Source organism: Cydia pomonella, chromosome 14 (assembly GCF_033807575.1).
Source record: "Cydia pomonella isolate Wapato2018A chromosome 14, ilCydPomo1, whole genome shotgun sequence".
NCBI classification, from domain to species: domain Eukaryota; kingdom Metazoa; phylum Arthropoda; class Insecta; order Lepidoptera; family Tortricidae; genus Cydia; species Cydia pomonella.
The window spans coordinates 12070595-12095908 of record NC_084716.1 but is presented as its reverse complement, the minus strand read 5'-3'; the positions used below and the strand labels follow the sequence as shown (position 1 = coordinate 12095908).

Here is a 25314-nt window from a genome sequence, read left to right as displayed (position 1 = left end):
GGTGCGCACTTGTAATAATTATAGCCTACGTTAATACAGGCTGTTTATTTAGTCACCTGCAAAAATTTACGGGGTGAATATATAGGTCATACTGAGCAACTTTTACTATGGGACCAACCCCGAAGACGCGAAAAAAAAATTGGTTGCTTCATACATTTTGGCTGTCTGACCTTGACATTTTCTATGGGAGAGTAAAATTAGCGTAGCCAACATGCCAATCGTTAACGCTCCTACTAATCTGAAGAGATTAAACAGGCGTATTTTGATTTTAACAACAGATTATGAATTAGATCTGGATTAGTTGTGGATCTGATTTATCAGTGTCAAAAGTGACGTTTTTGGTTAAAGAATTAACAAGCAAAATGGAGTTTGTTCCTCAAGTAACTGGAATTTGACTAAAAATTAACATTCGCCGACGACGCAACTGAGCTCAACTTGGTTTGATATTGATTTGATATTTACCTACTCTATACCAGATAAAACAACACGCCAAAAGTACCTGCCGCCCTCTAATACTTTTCCAAATAATAATAAATCTCTTAAGTTATCATTCAAATGTATTTGTAACAGTCTAACGGTCAAATTTGAACTATGTCTCATCGTCAAAAGTGACGTTTTGATTAAAGAAATGCAACTTTTGTCACTAACAGATCGGTATCGTATCGATGTGATGTCTTTTAAGCATTGTTCGAAGTGGACTGTAATTTTTCAGCTATTAATAATGCCTACATTTGACGAGTAATCTGATACGTTACTTTTGATGTTGACTATGTGAACGAGATGTACTTCAAGTAGTCTAATCAAATCCATATCAAGATAAGGTTTGTAAAGTTCGAGCGGGGCTCCAGTAAGAACATACCTATCAGGATTCGATGCACACACGACTGTCACCTCACATGTTTCACTGTTAAAAATAACTTGTTCATCCAATTCCTAGTTACGCCTTGTTTTGTAATCACCAACAGCGTAGACTGCAAATTATCTAATTATATTAAATTATTCTGTTTTAGTACAGCCCTGTATTCTAATGCCTCAAGTGTACGGAGATTTATTCAATCGATTTAAGAGTAACATTTTAAAATTTTAATGACCTTAACTTTGGATCTGATTTAAGTAGGCACAACCTGTTTTATAAATACGAGTATAATATTTATTTATTTATTAGTTTTGTCAACATAATTACAAGTTTTACATAAAAATGAGAAAGAAAGCAAAACCCTAAGACCAATCCCATTACGAAATGATCCGCTTAACGTCAGTTTATACCTAACCATATTGAATCGATCCGAAAATGATCATCATCATGTATTTAAAAGTCTTGTCGGTAGAACCATTTCTATGATCGGCGAAGAAGGCAGAGCTTCTTTTTGACAGCCTTATACGACACGACGTTAAGTTTTTCCTTTATTTGATTCATGTACGCTCTTCTTGGTCTTCCCTTCGTCATCTTTGCTTCAACTCTCCCTTCTATGATGTTTTTGATAAATTTGTCGTGTCATAATAGTTGTCCAAGCATCTTTCCTCTTTTATTATTTATAGTTCTTATTAAACTCCGCCTCTCTCCTACTATACGTAGAACTTCTTCGTTGGTTTTCTTTACAGTTCAACTGATCTTAGTCATTCGACGCCAGCACCACATCTCAAAAGCCTCCAGCCTCTTCCTATCACGTTGCCTCATTGTCCACGTTTCGCACCCGTAATGATAAACTTAATTATTTCGTTTCAGTTTATAATTTAGTTCAGTAGGTATCTTACCATTCGTTTGATTTATAGCCAGTGAATATTCTGTTTGCATCCTCCACTACTTTTTAGCTCCGGTCCAATTTTTTTTCTCCATTTTGTCTCTTTTATAAAACCATTTGCTTGCATTCCATCCTCCCTCCCTTAATTTCTGTTCGAACTACTACATTGGCCGTTTCAAGACACGTTTTGGGTAAACATCTAGACGGACACAGGCATATCGTAACATACAAATATTCCTTCTTTACATTCCTTCAGACATCCAATACAGTATGATCAGTTTTCGCCATGACACTCTCCAGACGTTGACTGACTTTTCCACAACTTGCGCCACTAACGCCATTTTGGCTAAAATAAGATAATCGATTAATTAAAGAAATACCTACTAACAACATCCTTGTTAGACGCATAACTTGGTTCTTTTCAGTCTAATAATTTTATGTAGATGCGTTAAAAATAAACACATTCTCCTAAAATTAGCAATTAACTAAGATATAACTAAGACGTTTCACTTTCATTTTAGTCTAGTCCATTTTATTCATACTAATATCATAAATGCGAAAGTAATTCTGTATCTTACTTCTTCACGCTTTAACTACTGAACCGATTTAGATGAAGTTTTGACATGGAATGGACATAAGGAGGGATTCAGTAAAGAAGTGGCAGTGAACTATCTGTTTTTTTTTCTTGCTTATTACTAAGCAGTTTTTTTAAGTAATTTGTAGATCTAATACTATAAAATAAAAATTAAATCATATAGAGAAATATGATATTGATTGAGTTTCCTCATTTTTATTGCAATATACTTTGAATCTTTTTGAACAACACAATTTGACAATCTTTACTTGCCGTTTTCCACAATGCCACAATTGAATTTCCATTTTCACAACTTGTTTTATGCTTTTAGGAATATCAAATGCGTTATACGAATTAACTGGATATTTTCTGGGGTAGTCGCCTATTAGTGTCTGTAGTTTTTCGCAAAATAGTTCACAGGAAACCATTACTCTACTAATTAAAACATAACCAAGTTGTTATCGAATCTGGGCGTGCGTATTTGATTACGTTTTTTTACATCATTTCCTGTAAACCATGAAGTAATAGTACGGATCGCTGGTCAGAAGTTTTCGTGCTTTTGCGATGGACACGGGTCAAATGTTTAATAACCAAGACTGTATAAAATTGTCAAATCGGTGACATTATTGGAGCAAAAAATTGACAGTTGTTAGTTTTGATTGTGATTACTGGTGCGTACTCTTATATAATCTTAGTAAATATTGTTTAGAATCCGGAATTTTGCAATAAAATTATGCTTTCTACAAGTTATAAGGTCAAACCATTTGTGATTCTTTTTTGGAGAGAATTTCGTACCCGTTGGCAAGTTCAGTAGACTAGTAATTTGATATAAATTACTTACGGTTATAAGTTATAACTTTCAGGAAAATTGGCGTCATTTATGTGGACATTAAAAGAGTAAAGTGTACATACAAAATTTAAGAAGTAGAAGGTTTTAATATGCTGATAAGAATAAAGTACAACATATAAACTTTAAAGTTCATTTATTTTATGATGTTCACAGGAAAGTTGCATAACCTAAACTCATACATACAATTTTTTTACCAATAATAACGAATCTATTGATTCTTATTTATCAAACTTGGCACAATAATAAATATTCTCGATGATAATACAGATACTTACGTTGTAACATAAACTATAGAGCATTTTGATATACCTAGCTGTAATTGGGTCCACCAAATATTTATAGTCTATTCAATTAAGCTTTTAAATTTTAATATCAAAATTTCCGTGACACGCAAATTCTCACTAAAATTATTTATTTATCCATAAAAAAGCATGGTACTCGGTGCATGTAAATAACATTTTCCCAAATCTTGTTTAGTGTATCAAAAATTAATAAAACAATCACAAAGATATCGATTTCATAACTTAAACCAGTGATGATACTGTATCAAGTTATTTAGATACAATCAGTCTGCTAGCTATTCGCATCCGTAGATGAAAATCATTCTCAAAGCGCTAACCAACTGTTAAAATCGAACAGAACTATCAATTACTGCATCCGGTGTATCGCAATTACATGTAGAATACCTTTTGCTAGCCTTGACTTTCATAACAATTGCTCGGCTATTACCACATTAAGCTTTAAAGCCGTAAAAACACCTGGCGCAGTGAAAGTGTTACAACAATCAGCAATTCTATTGGCTGAATTTGAGTTAGGTTGAATGACATTTCGATTATGCAATGACGGGGGAATATTCTTTGGTTGACAATAATTTGGTAGGTACCATTAGCGCTGCTGTTTTTTTTATCTCAAATGTTTTTTAGTTCGTAAAGACCAATTTGACAGTCGTTTGAATAATGGACATTTCAATAAATTCACTCAATGATTATCGTTAAGATTGGTATATTTCTTACATTGTATATGAGACTATTATAGTTAAGTACCTACTAATTATTTGCATCATAGATTTTTATTAGCGATAACTTACGTGTAGAAATTAAATGTAATGTGCAGAAATTAATTAAGTAAAACCAAATGTAAATACCTACTTAGTTTACCTATAAGATGAGAAGTAAATTAATAAAAAGTTTGATGTACCTTTTATAGCTCTTGATATTCCTTATATTATTAATAAATTTCGGAAGCCCACGCAGACTTATTTGGTAAATTATTGTAAGGATATTTGGTTATATAATGCAGGTATATTCGCTTTTACGATGTTTCCTAGCATTTCTTCTTCGTCATATCATTTTCTCGAGTGTTTCTTAAAGAAGCTCGGGGTCCGTAATTGATAACCCTATTGCAAAAATTAGCCCAAATACTATTTTTTGTTCCTTAGCACTAGGTGATATTCGGGTGTTAACTTCAGCTGCATTACTGTTGCGACATTACTGCTGCGGCAATGATGTATCTGTCAAATTCCTTGGTAAAATGTGTGACGTTCGTCGCTGTATACTGCTGCTATTATAACGTTCAATTCGTTACACATTTCATTAAGGAAATGGACCGATACATCGGTGGCATCGACCAAATTACACCAAAATTAGATGACATAAGAAGTGTTGTAAACATTCGTTTAACATTAGATAATTCAAATTTTCTCAAACTTGCAATGAAATAATGTCATGACTTACTTCAAATTAGATCCGGAAATACTACGTATCCGGTGCGATGAGTGAAGATGATATGTATAGGAATTTCATATAGCCTTACACACCTAGGTCTGTAAAGCAACCTTCTTTTGTTTTTAAACGTCAAATTATGACACAACGTCTTAGTATTAAATAGTAGAAGATTGTGTAAAGCTACGAATAAAACAAATTGACTCCTTTTTTTCATTTCAAGTTTGAGAAAACCACTATACAAATCTCGGCGAGAAACAGGGTTGCCGGCCGCGTATCTCTACCCGGCCTCGCAACGCTCGGCCGTCTATATCTACTTGGCCTGCAACTCTTTGTTCCCTGGCGTCTATAGTAATGTACTATTACGATGCCAAAAGGTTTCTTAATATTACATCTTCATACTATTTTAATACGACTACGCACTGTAAGAACACCACCTTCGATATCTTTCTGTCCCAGCTTACAGAGCGTGACAGTGTCACTACAGCTAACTTGTTGCCAATCACAATAATAATAGTTTCTTTGTTTGGCAACTTGCTCGGCTGAACTAAGTGGTTACGTCACTCATATGATTGGGTGTAACAAGACGGTAGTTTTGAGCGATTAGTTGAAAGTTATGCGTACAAATTTGTCGTATTACGATTACGTGGGCTGAAATAAATAATAACGCAAATTATTGATGTATTATTAGAATAAATTACTGATCAGCATACGTATACTTATACTATATTATTATTAATAATAACTTATAAGGCGCCCCTCTACTGGGCAAAGGGGTCCCCCCTCGATCTTTATCCATTTGGGTTTTGAGCAATCTCCAGCCAGCCGTTTCAGGTTCTCACGCCATCTCCTCCTGGGCTTGCCAGCTCCTCGCCCATCTTGCGGAACCCACACCGTGGCTATTTTGGCCCACCTCTGTGGGTGCATGCGGCAGACATGGCCGGCCCAGTCCCATTTCAACTTGGCTTATTGAGGTTTCCGGGGATCGCACTTTACTGTTTAATTTTTAAACCATTTATTTAATTCACGTCACAAGTGGGCAAACAATTATAAACTTAAATTAAAAGTTTATAAATATAAAAAATGCCCTAAATCGTGATCGCTTGGTAGGATGCCTAGGAGGCTGGCCGTATTACCCCTCTGGGTAGCAATATTGATCTGCTGAGCAAAATATAGACCAGCCCTCTGGTCACCAGAGCCTATAAGGTGCTTTACTATCTATATTTTTCTAAAACTAATAACAAACTAGAGTAGATATATTAACTACTAATAAATAGACAGCTGGGTTTTACGCAATTTCCTGTTAGTTTGCGAAACGAATATTCGTGATTATGATAATATGAGTATTTAATTGATTTTAAGGGCCCCAATTTAAATGTTGATTTCCCTTTTGCAATCGAGTGCATAACGCTCTTTCTCCAATAAAATTCAATGATTAACATATTTTCAGCTTCTAAAATGTTCATTAACGGACCTTTAATAGTTCTGTGGTTAATTTATTTTCATTTGACGGGTTACAGATGTAATTACAAACGTTCGCACTATCACACAAATATTTCAATTTCACTGACAGTACGAAAAACTGTTTGTAAGTACGATGATTTATAGACTACAACGAAGATAACGCAGTACATAGACTACTAAACCAGTACGATCATTATTGGCTTTGATTTTAGTGTTAAATGTGATAATTTAGGTTTATTAATATCGTGACTTGAACGTTACCTATTTAGATATACTCGTAATTATTAATGTAGAATGTGAGTAGGTTGTGATCGTCAATCAACTGCTAATGAAGTAAATATCAAATTCTTTCTTTGATCACCGGTCGTATTACATCAAATTCTTTCTTTGATGACCGGTGTAGTGGGTAATAGTGACCCTACCTATGTAGCCGATGGTCCTAGGGACCTGAATTCGAATCCCGGTAAGGGCATCTATTTGTGTGATGAACACACATAAGTATTTGTTCCTGAGTCATCGTTGGTTTTCTATGTAGGTATATACATTTATGTATTTATCTACGAGTATATAAGTACCCATAGTACAAGCTTTGCTTGGTTTGGGGTTATATTTATTATGTCCCCTTATATTTATTTATTTATTTTATTCTTAACCCGTACATGACAAAATATAAAAAAAAAACTATGAAACATTACAAAATACGACACCAGATTTGCATACCTTTCTAGACTCCTAAGCAACATGCAAAAATCCGCATTTAATGATTATTCATGAACCATACGTCTGCTAAATGTTTCAGAATTGCTTTATCGCACACACATTTGCATAAACGTACTATTAGAGTCTGTGTACTGTGACGGTGCCTAGCCACCGGAACAGATTCTGACCAATTATGTATCGTGATGTTAATACTTGCTATCCACTTTCTATTTCAAATTGAGCCATTTGTTTTATTTAAGGGTATCGACTATTTTGAATGTATCAGGTGTTTAAAGTGGGATCTAGGTCATATTATGTCATAGAATGATTATTTAAACAAGACTGAGTATCAAATATATACCCATACGAAATTACAAATCGGCAATAAAAAAGTACCTCTGTTACGAGGTTTCTAAGAGTAGTGACAGATTTGTTGATGAGTTCTGTTTGTTAACTTACGATGTGACATGGCAATTAACATGACATGTCGATAATTACACAGGAAAGGATCATTGGGACTGTAATAAAAGATCAATCGTTAAAGTCCAAGTATCATTCAACAGTGATTGATGATTGTTAAAGCTTAAAAATCATTGATAGATAATAGAGGGCTATTGTTTTAGAGGCATGGCACACTGCGTCCGATCCGCACGTCGTTCCGATGCGCGAGTGTAAAGACGCAAGGGGACGGCCGTTTCTCCATTCAAACATAGTCCCAATTTCCGCTCTGTATGACATTATGGAATATATTTTTATATAATTACATGTATATTAACCATAGCTATGAAAATCAAAATCTAAAAAAGTCAAACGTAGGGGACGTTTGACTTTTTTAGATTTTTTCATTATTATAAAAATTAGGAGCGAAAAACAGATTTCATACACAATTTTAAATGCTCCTAACTCTTATAATAATTAAAAATTTGAAAATATCTAACGTAGTCTAGTAGTAACGTAATCTAATAATTGTGGTTCATATACAACAAATTGTGTCATAATATTTTCAATAATGTGAATATCCAGAAAGGAAAATGAGGACTACGTTTGTATGAGAAGGCGATTCCGCACGGGTCCTCTACTTTCGTCTTAATTAATATAATATTGTAAATTTAATAAGAAAGATAACACTAAACTTGCCGCAAAACTAACTGGCGACTGAGATCATAATTTTATCTCATTTACTCTTGTAAAGACCAACCAAGAGTGCAAGAGATGGCATTAGGACCTGACTCGCCAAGTTTTGCGGCAAGTATAGATGATGTTATATAGGTATAAATCATTTTTAAAAGTCGTCATAGTGTGGTATTTTTTTACATCGACTGTATATTTAGTTGAAGTTAAAGTAAAAGGTCTTTAAAACAACAAATAATCATATTTTAGAGCTATAATTATCATTTGCAAAGTGATTTTTTTGTGGAAAATGAAATTGTTCGGAAGGTATTCATTAGACAATTAGATTTGACTCGACACTTAGAGGATGACTCACGCTAGCCCGGGCCGGCACCACGTGATCACCGATCAGCCGTCATAGAAAAAGACGTGTCGGACGCCTCGGCCCGGGCCCGGCCAGTCTAGCGTGAGTCATCCTTAAGCCAGAGAAAGTGTTTTTCTATACGATTCTGCAGCGTTTGTATGGCTCTCTTCAGCTATTTTTAATCATAAACTGGGTATTTATTTGCCTAATTATGCATATAGAATCAACACTTAATTTGAACAACCTCTATTTTTTTGAGACAAGAATATGGAATTTCATTTAACAGAAATATTAGTAAACGACATCGTGTGATGACTTACACATACTTGTTATACTCATAGTTAAGGAATACCTAATTATAGTTAAAACCTCAAACCTAACCTACCCATATCATGTAGTGATCAATTCTAAAATGGCGTTTCATGAAATGGTCAAAATCTATGAACTGACCACGACATATATGTATTTGATAAATTAACATAACCGTTTCTTTTACTACTAGGAGTTTCTCCAATTTTTCCGAATTATGTAAAAAAATTCACAGGTCACTCAACTCACTCGACGTAAACGAATTTTGATATTGCAAAATAGTCCATCTTTTCACCCATGAAAAACCGTATAAATTGCCACAACTAAGTTACAACAGCGACGATTTGCTCAAAGTGTGGGTGTGCCTACAAAATTGTATTACACACCATTACCAAGTTACATGCGACATGCACAAAACAAAAAACACTGTAATTTGATACCTACTGCATGAAGTATAGAGGCTGTATTACCTTTTATGACTCTCGTAGTTATCGTGGGTGGCGACACGTAGAAAAATAATGACAAGACGTTTATACAAATTGCTCCATATATTCGATTTACATGTTATGTAAGTAGATGTTTAGAAATTCGTATTGACTTAGTGACACTGTAATTGAAATGTCATCATACATTTTATGGCTTAGTTGTTGTTATGATTTCTGCTGACATACTAAATAGGTTGTTTAAAATGTATACATGCATACATATGCAGGGAATAACACCATTAACTTTAATATTACAAATTTTTGGCATTGACAACCATAAAACTAAAAGTAGTTTTTTAGGTGTAGGGGTAGGGAACTGTAAAAAGTTACAGTTCCCTACCCCTACGATAATAACTAATAAGTTTTTGAAAAACTTTTCTTTCCACAGGCAACTAATACTCATCGAGACTATTTTAACAACCCCAAATACAATTAGTTTGTGTTGTTTTATCATAGAGTTCACGGGAAATCTATGGTCAAACAGCTCCTGTCTCCATGATCAAATCAGCTCCATGTCATCATAATATTGCATTGTCCTCCGATTAACATATGTTTCCAAAATTTCAGCTTAATCGGAAATCGGGAAGTTGGTCAAATTTAGCTTCCAAGATTTGACCCACGCTCACTAGCAAACTAACAAATATTGTATTATACTAACAGGGCAAGTTAAATAAAAGCTTGCAAAAATTAAACGAATGTCAAGAAAGTACGCCAAATGCCATTAAGATTGAAATTGCATAGATTTTCTTTTATATAAAATGTAATACAGAAACAAGTATTTTTTTTAAATCAAAATTTCATACAGTACTGAGTTTTTTAATTTATATTTTTTAAGACATTATTGAATATTTGATAATATTCAATAATGTCTATCAAAAATGTTATTGGGTGATAGTAGATTTAAAGTGATGAAAGATTTTTAAGTAAATAATTTCTCGTAAAATAAAGCAGTAAACTATGAACATAGGGTATTGAAATTAAACTGTGCATAAGCTATAACAAAAATGTATTTTGCTTTAACGTTATATTTTCGCTTGATGACTTGATTGATGACTATGTTCCAACGAAACCTACATTTGAACTGCAGACAATATTCTAAAGCGGAATTTCTTCTTTACAGGTCTGAATAAACAGCGCGCTAGAAAAACCGGTCAGCGGATTATTGACCCAGTCTCGATCGGTCACCGGAACCATTATGCCTTACATATCCATCACTATCTAACGCAGCGGACCTGACTCGCATTGCAACTGACAATCACCGTTACTTAATTATGCCAGTCTAATAGTTCCACTATGATGGAAGACGTCGCGCCCCGCCCCAGCGTCGAATACATCCCGCCACTGCCACCTAAAGTCAAGCAGAAGGCCACTACGTTTACACAAATAACTAGCGATGATACTAAGTTAAACGGTAACATGGATTCGCTCAGTTCGATGCACTCACTCGTCCTTAATTCTAAGCCTTCTGCAACGGTATTCATAGCGGCGACTCAGCCAGAACGGCCTGCAAGCACGTCTAGTTCGGACGCTCTAAACGGCCCACACGTGGTCACTATCAGAATAAACACAGACTCCGACAAACCGAAAGCGCCTAAAATCTCGAGCGTTCACCTGAAAAGCGACGCCGACTTCGACGCCTTCAAACTCAACGACATTTACAAGAAAAACAACAGCCTGGTCAGGCTCAATGCCGAAGATCGAACCAAAATTTTAGATGAGGAATTAAAAACTGATAAACCACCGTATATCTACTGCAGCTCCTATATGAACTCTAATATGGTAATGTCAAGTGGGCAGTGCTCGCCGAGCGATACCCTAGATTCCGGAACCTGCAGCGACCTTGACGGCACACCGCCCCCGCTACCTAAAAAGAAGCTCACGAAGTCTACAAAGAAAGTCTCTGTGACTCTAATTAGTTCCACGAACGGCAGTCATGATGAATATGAAGACAACGATTCTAACATATCGTGCGATTCGCTTAATAGTAGTGAGCTTAATGGAAGCGTACACGCCGACGAAAGTCATAGCGAAGATGGCAAGGACGTAAAGAAACCACCTGCCGCGCCGATGATGCCGGCTTTTGAAGCTAATACGAACAACAAAGACAGCAGCTTTCTACCACAAGGTCTGCTCCAAGATATTAGAGACCGTTCTGTCAAACTCAATACGGTCGAAACTGAAAGCGAACCGGCCAAGCCTCTGGAAGCGAACCAGAATATTAATGAAAATGCTAATTTATCGAAAGAAAGCGCGCAACTAACGTCGTTCCGTCTAGTTTCTCAGTGTAATAGTGAAGTGACGACTAATTCAGACGGAGATTCATCACTGAACGTCTCAAAAACCCCTCTAATTAGCGAAAGCACGTACGAGGAGCGCAAGAAGGATAAAATTAAACAAGAACAAATGTGTTACAGTAGCAATTATTTTGACGCGGATAAATATTATGACTTCCATCTCAATGAAAAACAGTTCGATGATGTTCAGTCCTTGAAAAGTGTTAGTGGTGTGAGTGTTAAAAGTGATGAGTTATCAGAATTGGAATATTTTGCGGGAATAAAGGATTACAAGAGTGAAGAAGCTCCTTCGACGATAAGGAGTTCGAAGGGCACGATACGCGGCGTGAAAAATCGTGTCCGAGCCGGCATAGCAACATTTCTCCAAATCCAGAACACGACAAAGGTAATTTTAGTTTTATTGTTTCACTTTTTAATTTCCTAGCAGTTTTTGTGTCAACTGCCGCTCGTTATACACGTACTTGATTTTAGAGGTCGCAGTAACGTATTCGAAAGTGTACGCGGGCACGTAGCCGGCGTTTATTAAAAATTATTTTTGGCGCCCGAGATAAAATGTCTTGTTATTGAATATTGGGCCTTCACGGTGCGTTGTTCAGAATAATGGTCTCAAGGAAGGTGGTGTAAGACAATTGACACAGGTTGTTGATTAACATTCAGAATTATGAACGGACGTACTAGCTTGTGTTGGACTTGAGTTCAACAATGCCGATTGTTGTCATTCTGATAACACCGTTGTTTTATCATCGTTGGTTGGTGTTTTGACAGGTGTTATTTTGCGGTGTTCAATACGTCAATGTTGGTGTATATGTAGATAAAGTGTTTTACTGATAGCAGTAGGTAACATAATTAAATAAAAACTATAACTACTTAAGTGTAACTATTTCGATATATCACGTTTGTAAAGCTACGTAAATTAACATAACTATTAAATTAGATTACAGCATTTCATTAAATTACAGCGACTAGTCGGCGCTTATCACAAGCCTGAAAGGTAATGCCGAACACAAAACATTTTGTCACAAAATTGAAAGTTAAATCTGATTTTAATTGAAAATGCGCCTACACACATGGGACTCGTACTCGAGCGTAGGTCTCAATTCTAGCCTCATTTCAAACTTGATATAAATAATCATTGCTAACTTTATGACTTCAAAGCTATCTGAATTCTGAATTACACTTCTTAATAAGTTCCCTAAGCACATCTTCCGCTTTTCTAACCACACACCTAGCAATCGGCTTTTCTTCTAAGCGTTTAGCTGTCTCTAAGTGTGTCGGAAGCAAGAATCATCCAGTTTCTAAGTTACTCGATGGGAAAGTGCGCTGGAAAAAACAGGCATGACTCTACGATTGTTAGAAAACTTGGTGAAAAGCGGTGTAAAAATATTTCCAGGCTATTAATGGTTTTTGTTAGATTAACTAGTTGTTTGGTGAGTTCTTGTGTTATTACTACTTTGTAAATGATACCACATGATACTTACGTGACTGCCGTAGATATGAGACGCTTTTAAATCGCTCTTTAGCATAAAACATAAATAAAAAGATTTTCATAGCATGGTTATATTATATTGCATACTTCTGATTGTAATGCATCTTTATTTAATTTATCGTAACAAAACTTATTGATGTGCCTTTAATACATTCTTTTTTGCTTTGATGATTTTTAACAATACGCGAAAATGTTGTATTACGATTTTCACTTTCTTCACTGTTAGCAATATGGCTAAAACTACTAGGTCTGAAAAGATTAATCCCTGTCTTTTTATGACGGATACGTGACCATTCTCCATTCATCGTAAACTTGACTTGCTTATTAACTTTGTTCACTTTTAAACCATTCTGTGGCGTGACATACCAGACGTGAATATGCAATAATTCAATGACAATGCATATTTATGGAGACGAAGTAGGCGTAGGGTAATGTACCTGTATGTATTAGTGAACTAAGTAAATAAGCTTTATATCGAGGTTTTTTCAAGAGAATCTTTAAAAACAGTAGTGTGCAGGTATTTATGGGTACTTAAAGGTATTCGTCGGCACGTGACATCCCTGACAGTTGCAAAAGTCAAGGCGGAAACACATTATTAAAACGCGACGCGACCCGATGATACGCGTCACGTCGGATGTTCATTGTACCTGTATGTATTCGTGAACTAAGTAAATAAGCTTTAAATCGAGGTTATTCAAGAGAATCTTTAAAAACAGTAGTGTACAGGTATTTATAGGTACTAAAAGGTATTCGCAGGCATGTGACATCCCCGACAGTTGCAAAAGTCAAGGCGGAAACACATTATTAAAACGCGACGGGACCCGATCATACGCGTCACGTCGGATGTTCATAGTGTGATTCTGATCATAGAAAATAATACAATTTGATTCGACTCAGCACGCGTCGCGTTTCATCGGGTCGCGTCGCGTGTTAATAATGTGTTTCCGCCTTATAATAATCATAATCATAATCATAAAATGCATAAGTAATATCTATACTTATGCATTTTGATTGGACTGAATACATTAAAAACCGTTTTGAATATTTGTTCTAACTATGGCGACTATTTAAAGTATTCGACCTCAAAAATTAGGACTATATTGAGGTGGTAAAAAATTCTATGGGTGCCATAGAAGCTACCTTCTGTAACCCTACGTACGAGTAATCTAATTACTTATACAATCATTGTGAAGGTATTCTATGAAGGTTATAAGTAAACTGTCTGAGTAGGTGTTTATGCCAATGTAAATAAACAGAACCACGTAACTCAATCATTCATAACAATTAGGTTAGGTGCTTTGTATGGCTGAATGGACGATTTATAGGCTTCGGTCTGTTTTATTTAAATTATGACATACATAATTTATTTTGTATCAAGCAGATACCTCTGCAAACAATACAAAAAAATGAAAGACATCACCGCTTTTGGGTGTCCAATATCTCTTAACCATCTAAGCAACTTAATTTTTTTCTTTCCTTCCTTTTATTTACGCGCCTTAGGGAGGCGCATATAGATCGTGTCATTCACGAAGACGCCTGCCTTAACTCGTATTGTTATGTTATTAAAGGTTAAATTTGACAGATCTGCGCGCCGTCGTGGATGACACGAACTATAGCAACATCTGCCATAAGAATACGCTGTTTACGGATTTTGTAAATAATAACAAAACTGTATCCTATGTTAAAAAGTAGACCTGGTGCCTCTTGCATAGTATAAATACAAGCTAACAACATTAGTCAGTTTATATGTAAAATCACTAATAGTATTAGCTTGTATTTTATTATGCAATAGGCCCCAGAGCGCAGTGCACAAAATTAAAAAATTCGTCCCCCTGGTAACGCAGTAGCACCTATGACCGACAGGAACCTATAACCGATACTTATATTTTCTATCCATGAAAATAAGGGTAGGAAACCGATGTCTAAATATGGCACCACTGTGCAGCTATTACCGGGTAAAAGTGTCGGTTATTGGTTCCTGTCGGTCATTGGTGCCACTTCGTTACGTATTCTTATCTTAAACCATTAGACAAAAATAACTCTATTAAGTATATTTGCTAGACAACTGATTAAGTATGTTCAATAGAAACATGATACAATTATTCGTTTTACTTGTTAAGAAAAGGTTAAAAAGTTGTAATTATTTACAAATTTATCGCTAATACATCTGATATCGTACCTGTTGTTATATCATTGACCGAATGACCGAGTCAGGAGTGATTTTATTTGTTTATATTAAACGTTATTGCACAATGGCTGAGTTAATGTCAACCAATGGGTCAAACAGAAACATTTACTCAATTCTGTTTCTTTTTTATAGTTTTGTTTGTTTGTATCAATTTCAATACCTACTGAACATATCTGTATGTTGGTCCAGGTGGTTAGTAGATCTTATAAGCCAGCGTTCTAAATCAGTTATTTACGATACAAGTGCGAAAAATAGGAAATTTGTAATGAGTGGCGATAAATTAAAACACGACAGAAAAGAGTGTTTTAAATCGACACGAGTTGCGAATCACCTATTCGCACGTGTATCGTACAACGTTTTTCAGTACATATGACCCTTTAAATTGTCGATATAGTTACATAATGTGCTAATTTACGCCCTAGTGCGGAAAAGTAGCACCATATGTACTGTAAATAATAATTATTTATGTCCCAAGGGAGCAAAAGTAGGACATTGCGTGCCGCGTGTAAAATTGTTACCCGAGCCGAAGGCGAGGGTGGCAAACACGCGGGATGGAATGTCCTACTTTTCCTCCCGTGTGCGCATACTATTTTTCTGCTCGACGAAGGCGGGAAGCGGCAACTTCGTTTAGCGCAGCGGGAGCAAAGATGACGCTTTCCGCCCGGAGGGCAGAAAGGCATAAAAATATATTTACATGCCTAAGGGCCTGTTTCACAATGTCCAAGTAAAGTATTGGATAGCTAATTAACAAATAAATTAAATGCTAGATAAAACTTCCTGCAAAACTTAGCATTTTATCTACCAGTTGAGCTTATTTGAAGATTGTGAAACGCCAATGATTACTTTATTCGTCATTAAGTCGCAAGTAGCTTATTCAGGACTTTACTTGGACATTGCGAAACAGGTCCTTAGTTACGGACAATAAGGTCGTGTAAATATAATTTTGATCGTCGTTTTGTAAAGATATGTGTGTGAACTCGACCGTACGTATCAACACATCGAGTTTGTTTCCTTTGTATAATTTATTTTCTGTCCCAACATAATTGTGTCTTGTACCACTTTTTGTAATCATTAGCATGTCCGTGTTCCGGAACTTACCTAAACCTACATATTGTTTATTAATTAACGGAACCGATTTGTCAAACACGCCATTTTACACTTCATAAAAAATCATGAATTCCTATTCGGCGTCTAGGTGAAACTGTGGCTGACCATATTAGTGCTGCATGTTCCTAGAAGACTATCCAACCGTGACATTAATGTGCGATGTTTTCTACTATAAAATGTTGGGCACCCCTGCATCTTTTATATACTTTTGACGGAATATCTATTTCCGAATTCTATTCTGTCATACTGTTATTCGTCAATGGTCAGGACGTAATCTTGAAACAGGAGTCTCACACATTTTTCATTAGCTTTGGTGTTTATATATACTTAGCGAAATTCCATTATTCTATCTAATATCTAACTTTAAGATATTTCATAATCGATTCTCACATCTTTCTTTTGATAGGTACTTAAATTATTTTTTATTTTCCGGTATTATGTCGCAACTTCTAAAAATGTTTGTTCGATATTTTGTCTGCAAAATTATCATTTACCGACCGCATTTATTATTAAAAAAAAAAAAACTTAAATTTTGTACATGATGCCTATCACGTAGAGGCCATTAGATTACATTTGTTTGTGACCCTTCTGAAAACCTGACGGTTCAGGACTAAAAACGCGTTGGTTTAAATGAAAATTTGGCAAATAAAACATCGGACAATAAATGTGTCGAGGTATCAATAGGTAACATTTTTTTCCTGAAACTATTATCGTTTTGGTAATACAATACAGACCCAACTTTGTCTTTCGAGAAGCTTCGGAAAAAAACAAAAATTCGGACTATGATTACAATATTATCCATTTCCTCATAGTATTCTATTAGTTGTCTAATGTTACTTGCTAATTTGACACTAATAAACATTACACTCTCATTACGCTAATACCCGATGCGTGAACGAGATCTCATTTCTTTGCCTTTGATTGTAATGGACTTATCGAGATATTCGTTGTGTATTGCAGATTAATTACTTTATTTACTTCCTAGAACAGTTACTTCCGCGTTAAATAGACCTTGTATGTACCTTGGTTAAGTATATGGTTCTAGTGACATTGTTCAAAGGCTTTTTGGTTTTATACGGTCAATTATATAAATATAATAATTCCTACTAATCCCTACTTAATATTAAATGTTTATATTTTAGGGTTCCGTATTCAACTAACCTTTACAGTACATATGGTGCTACTTTACCGCACTAGTGCGAAAATTAGCATATTACGTTACTGTGTCGAATATTAAAAGGGCCATATGTACTGTAAAATGTTGTACGATACATGTGCGAATAGGTAATTCGCAACTCGTGTCGATTTAAAGCACTTCCTTCGGTCGTGTTTTATTTTATCGCCACTCGTTTCGAATTTCCTATTTTTCGCACTTGTATCGTAATGTACTATTATAGTTTCGCCATGTCTGTCTGTCTGTCCGAGGCTTTGCTTCGTGATCTTTATCTATTACCGGAGGTCCCATACAAAATGTTTTTTTGTTTTCGCTTGATCTCAATAGTATGAGATATCGTTGGATAGGTCTTTCTAAATAAATAGGGGTCTCCAAAAACTATTTTTTCATAAAGTGGTTACTTCCGGAAATAATCGGTTTGGAAAATATATATTTTTGCCTTTCCCCATCCCCCTCTAACTTTTGAACCAAATGAATGGGTCCAAAAAATCTTGAAACTAAAGCTTAATAGAGACTTTCAATGAAAAATGAAAACTACTTATAGCTGATATGATCAGTTGAGATGTTGAGTTATCGCAGTGTTCCCTTCTTAGTAAAAGACGTATGAAACGCTGCGAAGGTATTCTATTTTGCTTGTTATTTGATAAAGTGAATAGTTTCAGAAATAATCCCTCTTCAAATCCGAAATAACATAACACCACTTCCAAATACGGAAAGTTTACCTAATTGCTCGCTAGATGGCGTTGGAGTCAAAAGAGATCGCGTAAGCGTCAGTCTTTCATAGTTTCCTGGCATGTATTAGGCATTAGTATGCAAACCGTTCGCTAGATGGCGGTGGCGGCGAAATAGAACGCGCAAGGGTTTGTCTTCCTTAGAAAAGTTAAGTTCTAAGTTTGATTTTTGTTTATTAGGAATAATCGATATAAGAAAATATTCACTACAATTTCGAAATTTTCGAATAATGTATGTGTACGGTGTTTTTTTTTTTATGGAGGATAGGCAGGCGTTTGACCACGATCACACCTGATGGTAAATAATGATGCGGTCTACGGTGGAGCACGCTTACCTATGAGATACCTATTTACTCTAGCCTTGAAGAGATTCAGATTGTACTCATACGGAAACACAGACTCGGGCAGGGCATTCCACTCCTTGGCAGTTGCCATTGGCAGTGATGGGTTTAAATAACACTGGCTTGGATTACCTACTTAATCGAAATATGTTTTAGGTAGGTAAACATGTCGTGCAAAGTGCCTGTCCTGTTCATCACAATGTCTGTGCTGTGGTATTATCAAATCTTAAGGCTGAACTGACATTCGAGCATATTTGTATGATAAACCATAATTTTCGCAACTAAGTATATTCAATATATCTTTAGTTCCAGTAATCATTTAATTTCTGTTTTTTGTTATTTTATGTGCCTATATTTTTGCGTGTTTAAACTTTACGGTAGATACCCAGTGTAGATATTTTTGCAGCAGCCTGACGTCCAAAGGTTTCAAAACAAGGCAAAACACGTAGAACTATGTTATATTTCTCTCGCAAGAGCAGGAATGCGGAAGATTTGCGGTAACGTTACTCCACAGCCGTGTCCTGGTATTCGTTTTTATCCACACTTATTACTGACGTCCAGAGCTAACGTGAGATGACGTAACAATTCAGGGAGGATGGATGGGGATGTGTCGCATTGCATTCCAAGCTGGAGAATGTAATTATAACAAGTGATGTGGTAGGAAAGCTCTGCCAACATTTTCGCGAGATATTAGAGTATGAGATTCTTTAGAATAAGTGTATATAGCTTTCTAAAAGTACCTTCATATAGGTGATATATTGCTCTGGAGTTACAGAGCTATCGCGCTATTTTTTTGATCGAAGCGTTAGCGAAGGTGTCCGGTGCTTTCGTATGTCCGGATGTTCCTCTACAGGTCGCAATTCTCAACCGACTCTCATGAAATTTTGTGACCAGATTCCATGATTAAATAGTTTTTTTGTCGATCCAGGTGCCAATAGTGCCTATCGCAATTGTCAACTTGTGTGTTCACTGTGATAATGACTAAACGAACTAACAGTGTTTTTCACTCTTACAATATCTAAGCTTATGACAAGGTCTACAGCTCACAGAACCACTAGTTTTATCTGTCTATACCTATATAGGTGTCTGCGATAGAGATGCGGATAACACCTTTTCGAATTTTGTTTTTGGTGGTAGGCTATCATACCGTTACACCTGGCTTCCATTCCGTAACAGCTTACTTTCAGCCAGACCGCATGTCAAAGTTAATTTGATAACAATAAAAATCCAGACAAGTGCGAGTCGGACTCGCCCACCGAGATTTCCGTACTTTTTAGCATTAAAAAAGTCATTTATTGTCGCAAAAACGTAGGACCTTTTTTTTCATACTACGTCGGTGGCAAACAACCATACGGCCACCTGATAGTAAGCAGTCACCGTAGCCCATGGACGCCTGCAACTCCAGACGTGTTACATGCGCGTTGCCAACCCTTTAAAAACCTACCTACATACAGCAACGGATAAGCAAACAAAAAATACACACAAGACAATAGGGACAATAGGGTGTACGTCCAATAGGGTTGTTGACTGTATTACAATATATATGTATTATTATATATACTTATATTGTAATATTTTACATCGTGCATGGTTAGCACAAAATCGATATTTGTTGTGATAGCGGCAACTAAAATATATAATGTGTGAAAATTTACAGTTTAGCTATCACGGTTCATGAGACGGACGGACGGACTGGTAACAGACGGACATACGGGCAGATGGACAGCGGAATCTTAGTAATAGGCTCCCGTTTTACCTTTTGGGTACGGAACCTAGGAACCTCTTTGGGTTCGGAAAAAATAACCTAATCATTTTAAAAAACCTAATCGGCAATAATTCTTATCCCTCACGGCAAATTCCAATAGGTATCTACATAATATTGTGGTGGAAAACTATGCCATTCCACCACACCACATAATCAAACTAACAGTAGAAAACACAACCGCGCTTGATTCCAATGTCCGTAATCAAACCAGGCAAGTTTAGTAGGCAATAAATGCAGTAAAATAACTTTAAGTTTTTATATTGTTAAATCCTTTTTCTTTTGAGCAAGAAGAGCTACGATTACTACAAACGGTTAATATCTGATGTTAATCAATGATATTGTAATTTAAAACCTTATTGTTATCTATTTAAAGTATATTTTTCCGTGTTTATATCGACTAAGTTGGCTAAATCCGTATCGTGTAGGATAACCTCAAAATTACCGCAAACATAAATTACCAATAACTTCAGAAGGAGAGTTTTGGGCTGATGGTTGTACTTTCCAATATTGACAATCTGCAACTATCTATGGTTAGAAATGCATTAAAATAAATAAGTGTGAAGTGGAACATGGGAAGACGATACTTGCGGTGACAAATCAAATAGTGGTAATATTTACAGCATTTTCTAAATGATTACGACCCACATATTGTTAATATTGCTTCAATGATACTTTAATTCACAAGTGTTTAAGGTTTCTTAGTTATTATTGCAATCTTATGGCCTATTAATCTAGGATTCTTGCTTTGACGTAAAGCGACTGCTATTTTACCATCCAACCCTTAGGGGAAATTAGGCCTTATTGAGAATAGTCCGGTTTCCTTGCGATGTTTTCCTTCATCGAATAGCGATTGGTAAATATCAAATGGCATTTCGTTGATTATTTTTAAGAAACACGTTGGAATCAGCCGGGGTTGTAAGTTGGTACCTATCTATCTAGTAGTAATTGACCGACAATCAGAGAAGGTCTCAGGTTTAGCTTGGGCAAAATGCTTTCGTATGTCCAGATGTTAGCAATTCTCAACCGGTTCTCGTAAAAAAATTGTGAGTATGTTCAATGTTTTTTTTTATCGATTCCATTTTTGGAATTATCTCAAAACGGCGAAGTCATGGGGGTTCGCGAGGTCTAGAGCTCACAAAGGGACTAGTTTAAATAATAACATTTTCCTAACTTCCTCGATTTTAATACAGATTACAATTGGATCGGGGACAATAGCGTGCGCTTAACCATCATCACAATTCACTAGACTGTATAATCTAATTACCGAGGGATCTTGCACTTTTTCTCTTGCATATAGCATTAATACTGACTACGTTTGGATACTAGTTCGATTATGTTCCTTAACACAATAGGATAAGGTTTAATTTGAAAAAGTTTTCAAATGTAAAGGCAGCTAAGGTACACAGCTCACGGAGAGCGCTTGTGTGGTCTGAATTGCTTGCAACCGGCACATCAATTCGTATTGGATATTTATTTAGATAAAATGAATGTCGCATCTGTCAAATAAAAATGTTAATATAAACACGAGTGTTCTCGGTATTTTATATGTCTGAGTAAATAGAGACTCTTTTTCACGCGCTACACTTTTTTGAGGTCGCACGATTTTCATTCATCGGCTACACGCACGTCACACTATTCAAATCAGCCTAACAGTTTTTCTGGCGCAAAACTGCCACCATATAACGAGAAATTGGTACTGATTTGCTCGTCGCGACAGCCAGGACGATCTGAACCCCTAGTGTAAATTTATTCGATAGCATGACGTGACGTATGGGATTTAGAAACAGCGCGCCAAGCGGGACGGTTTGGAAACTCAAAATCCCATGTAAAATCAGACTTAACGCAAACGCGTACGTCACGTTTAGCTGTCGAATAAATTTACACTAGGGGTACTGATTATTATTTTATTTTATATAAATTTTAACCTCGTACTGACCGGGTTTCGAAATTTATTAGCTTAAATTCAACTCTTTCAAATTGACAAAGAGTCAAACTTATTGGTCGCCCATCGTTAGGAGGCTAAATACTAGATCCGTAGATTAAGGATCATATTTCATAATTAAACTATACTTCCAACCAACAAGTCGTCTCAATTGACGCCACTCCTCACATGACGATCCTGCCAGGATCGCCATGTCAGGTGTAGCGTCAATGATACACCGGTTGCTGTCTAAATACGAATATATTCTCCTAAAGGAACGCGTACATGCTATTATATATTACAGCTACGTACATGTGGGGGTGAGGCATTGTACACTCACTACACCCTGGATCATGGAACTTGATCGCTCAGTATATTCTGCGCCTAAAAGCGTCAGTTCAGCTGAGCAGGAAACAACGGCGCGTTCGCACGCTTCCGAGAATGCAGTGTCAATCTGAATTGATTTATCGATCATTCAAGACAAAGGAAGCGTGGATTGGTTTGGAACAATGGTGATTAGTCTACGGATAACTATAAGTGCTTACTGCATTTTATTTAAAGTATGCGTCTTGGCAATTGTAGACACAATAATAATATGTAGCTAAAGGTAAAGACAAACTTGTAACGGGTTAGGCTTTATTATAAACTCTGCGCATTCCAGAACTCATTTGCAGCATCTTGTAGGTTATTAAGGTAAATATGTTTCATTAATGTTATAAAGAACAACGCTTATTTTTCTGAAATAATTCTGTCTAAAGCGTAAGGATGACTCACGCTAGATAGCCCGTCGCCCGCCGAGGCGTCCGACACGTTATTTTCTATGGCGGCTGATCGGTAATTACGTGGTGCTTTCCATAGAAAACGAAGCAGTGGAAGCTCCGGCACGGCCCCGGCCCGGTCTAGCGTGCCGTTTATCCACAGATTTAGCTCAACATAATAAATTATACCTACAGAAGTTTCGTAGGAGTTGACACCTTTGTTATAATAACCCTAACCCTACAGTTTAGTGTCATTGCCATCCATCATCATGCAAATATAAGCAACAGCCTCGCCAACAAAGTTCTATTATGTATATAAAGGACAGGTGCAAGGTGCATTCCTTTTACATTTTTTCCGTCTCGAAGCATAAAGTCTACAAGACACGCACGTATCATGCAAATCACATTTCAATAAACAAGTAAACCTCGTAGCTCGCGCCAATAATATATGTAGCTTTGATCTTTATTTGTTTTAGTTTACGATTTCTTTTCCAATAGCTCGATTAGCTAAGTTAAGAGTTTGACAAAGTTGATTATCGCCGACGAACGAAAGTGTAGAGGCGTGCGCGAAAAGTCAAGGTTTGAACGTGAACATTTCAATTTTCGAACGTAAAACATGGACTGTATTTTTATTGGTGCTTGACCTAGTTTCCGGGTATAAAGTGTGTGTTTTATGTGCTAGATGATAAGAATGACACGATTTCCATGATCGGAAATGGTCATCGACGTCATCGTTGTCCATGGTCATATTGCAACGTGACCACACATAACACACTATTAATTTTATTTGTCATTTATTGTATTAATCTCTTGTCTATATATGACATGGATCTTGACCGAGTTCTTAGTCATTTTTGCATTTTTTCGAGATAGATTTTATTCTGCGTCATACAGCACAATCGAAGTTTTTGACCGCCACACAAATGAAACTCTAAAATAACGCTTATCTCTTGTAACACAAAGTTTGAAAGCTGTTCACGAACAGCCAGATCTTTACTATAAATGCTACACATTATTAGAATCAGAATTTTATTATTACCACAAAAAAAACTCATAAAGAAAAATAGGTAATAACTTAATAAGTAACTAATACATAAATACATGATGATTGGGCAATGGGCTCCAATCTCAGCATATGCCAAGCAGAGGGCCTAGCGCTGGTTTTCAGACTGAACTGGACCCTTGACATCGGTCGGTCGCGGGAAAACAAATTACCGTGCTTTGCTAGACTCAACAAAAATAAAATCATAACAAAAGTAAATATAAGAGCAGCGAATAAAATGCTTATTAATACAAAAGTAGATCCAGAAGATCATAGTTAATAACAATAATTTACTAGCACCAATTCCGTTTACCTGAATTGACTTTAGAATGTATTTACTAGTAGGACTGACTGTCAAAAAAAAACAAAATTAAGATCGTTACATTGAATTATAAAAACACTAACCAACGAAAATAAGTACCAAATAAGGAAAATGGCCAGAAAAAAACATTGTCCGCTTTTTCCGCACAAATAAAATAACATTTCAAACGAAGCAATTCATCATAAGCTTACAGATCATTAAACAGAAACATCCAGCCGACCAATTTGCCACAATTAGCACCTATGCTCTTATTCACAAAACATACACACTGCAATGTAGATGGTTATTCCAATATACACCTAGCTTCAACTAAATGTAAAAGTCACCGGTATAGAGACCAAATTATACTAGGAAAGAGCTCAGGATGATTAGAAAACTTTTTGTGAAAAATTGAATTGGCGTGCGGGAATTCATATCTATAAACGAAGTGATCTACTGATAATCTGAGAGATAAAGTTGCGTTCATTGGAAATGCAGTATGAAAAATTACTTACGATATGAGCATGTTATATGGTTGCTAAGCCGGCTTTTTTAGTTGCGTGCTATCATTTGACCATGCCGAGTTTAATATGTTAGGTAAATTGAAGCCAGTAACTGGTACATGTATTTATTATAGAGATTACATTTCTGTAAAATATTTTAATACCTCCTGTATCCATTGGTCATCAGTATACGTTCCTACACCAAAGAAAGCTACCATAAGCTATGGAATCTACATTCCATCCAATTACGGGTGAGTTATGACGAAACGATAACCTCCACCAACTCAAAAGGGCCAGTTTTAGTAAAGATTCCCAGTTACTTACGTCCTTTTGGGGAGAGGTCGTCATAACTTAGTTCGAACGCTGTCCGCCTTGGCCAGCCTAC

General features: G+C 36.1%; 1 protein-coding gene across 2 annotated transcripts in view; it reads left to right on the top strand.

Annotated features, from left to right (window-relative positions):
- Positions 1-25314, top strand: part of LOC133524968 (glutaredoxin domain-containing cysteine-rich protein CG31559-like) — a 130479-nt gene that overhangs the window by 48930 nt on the left and 56235 nt on the right. For both annotated transcript variants that reach the window (XM_061861142.1, XM_061861143.1), the window contains exon 2: positions 10439-11997. In XM_061861142.1, the coding sequence (XP_061717126.1) occupies positions 10612-11997 (1386 nt within the window). In that variant the 5' untranslated portion in view covers positions 10439-10611. The remainder of the gene's footprint in view (positions 1-10438; positions 11998-25314) is intronic.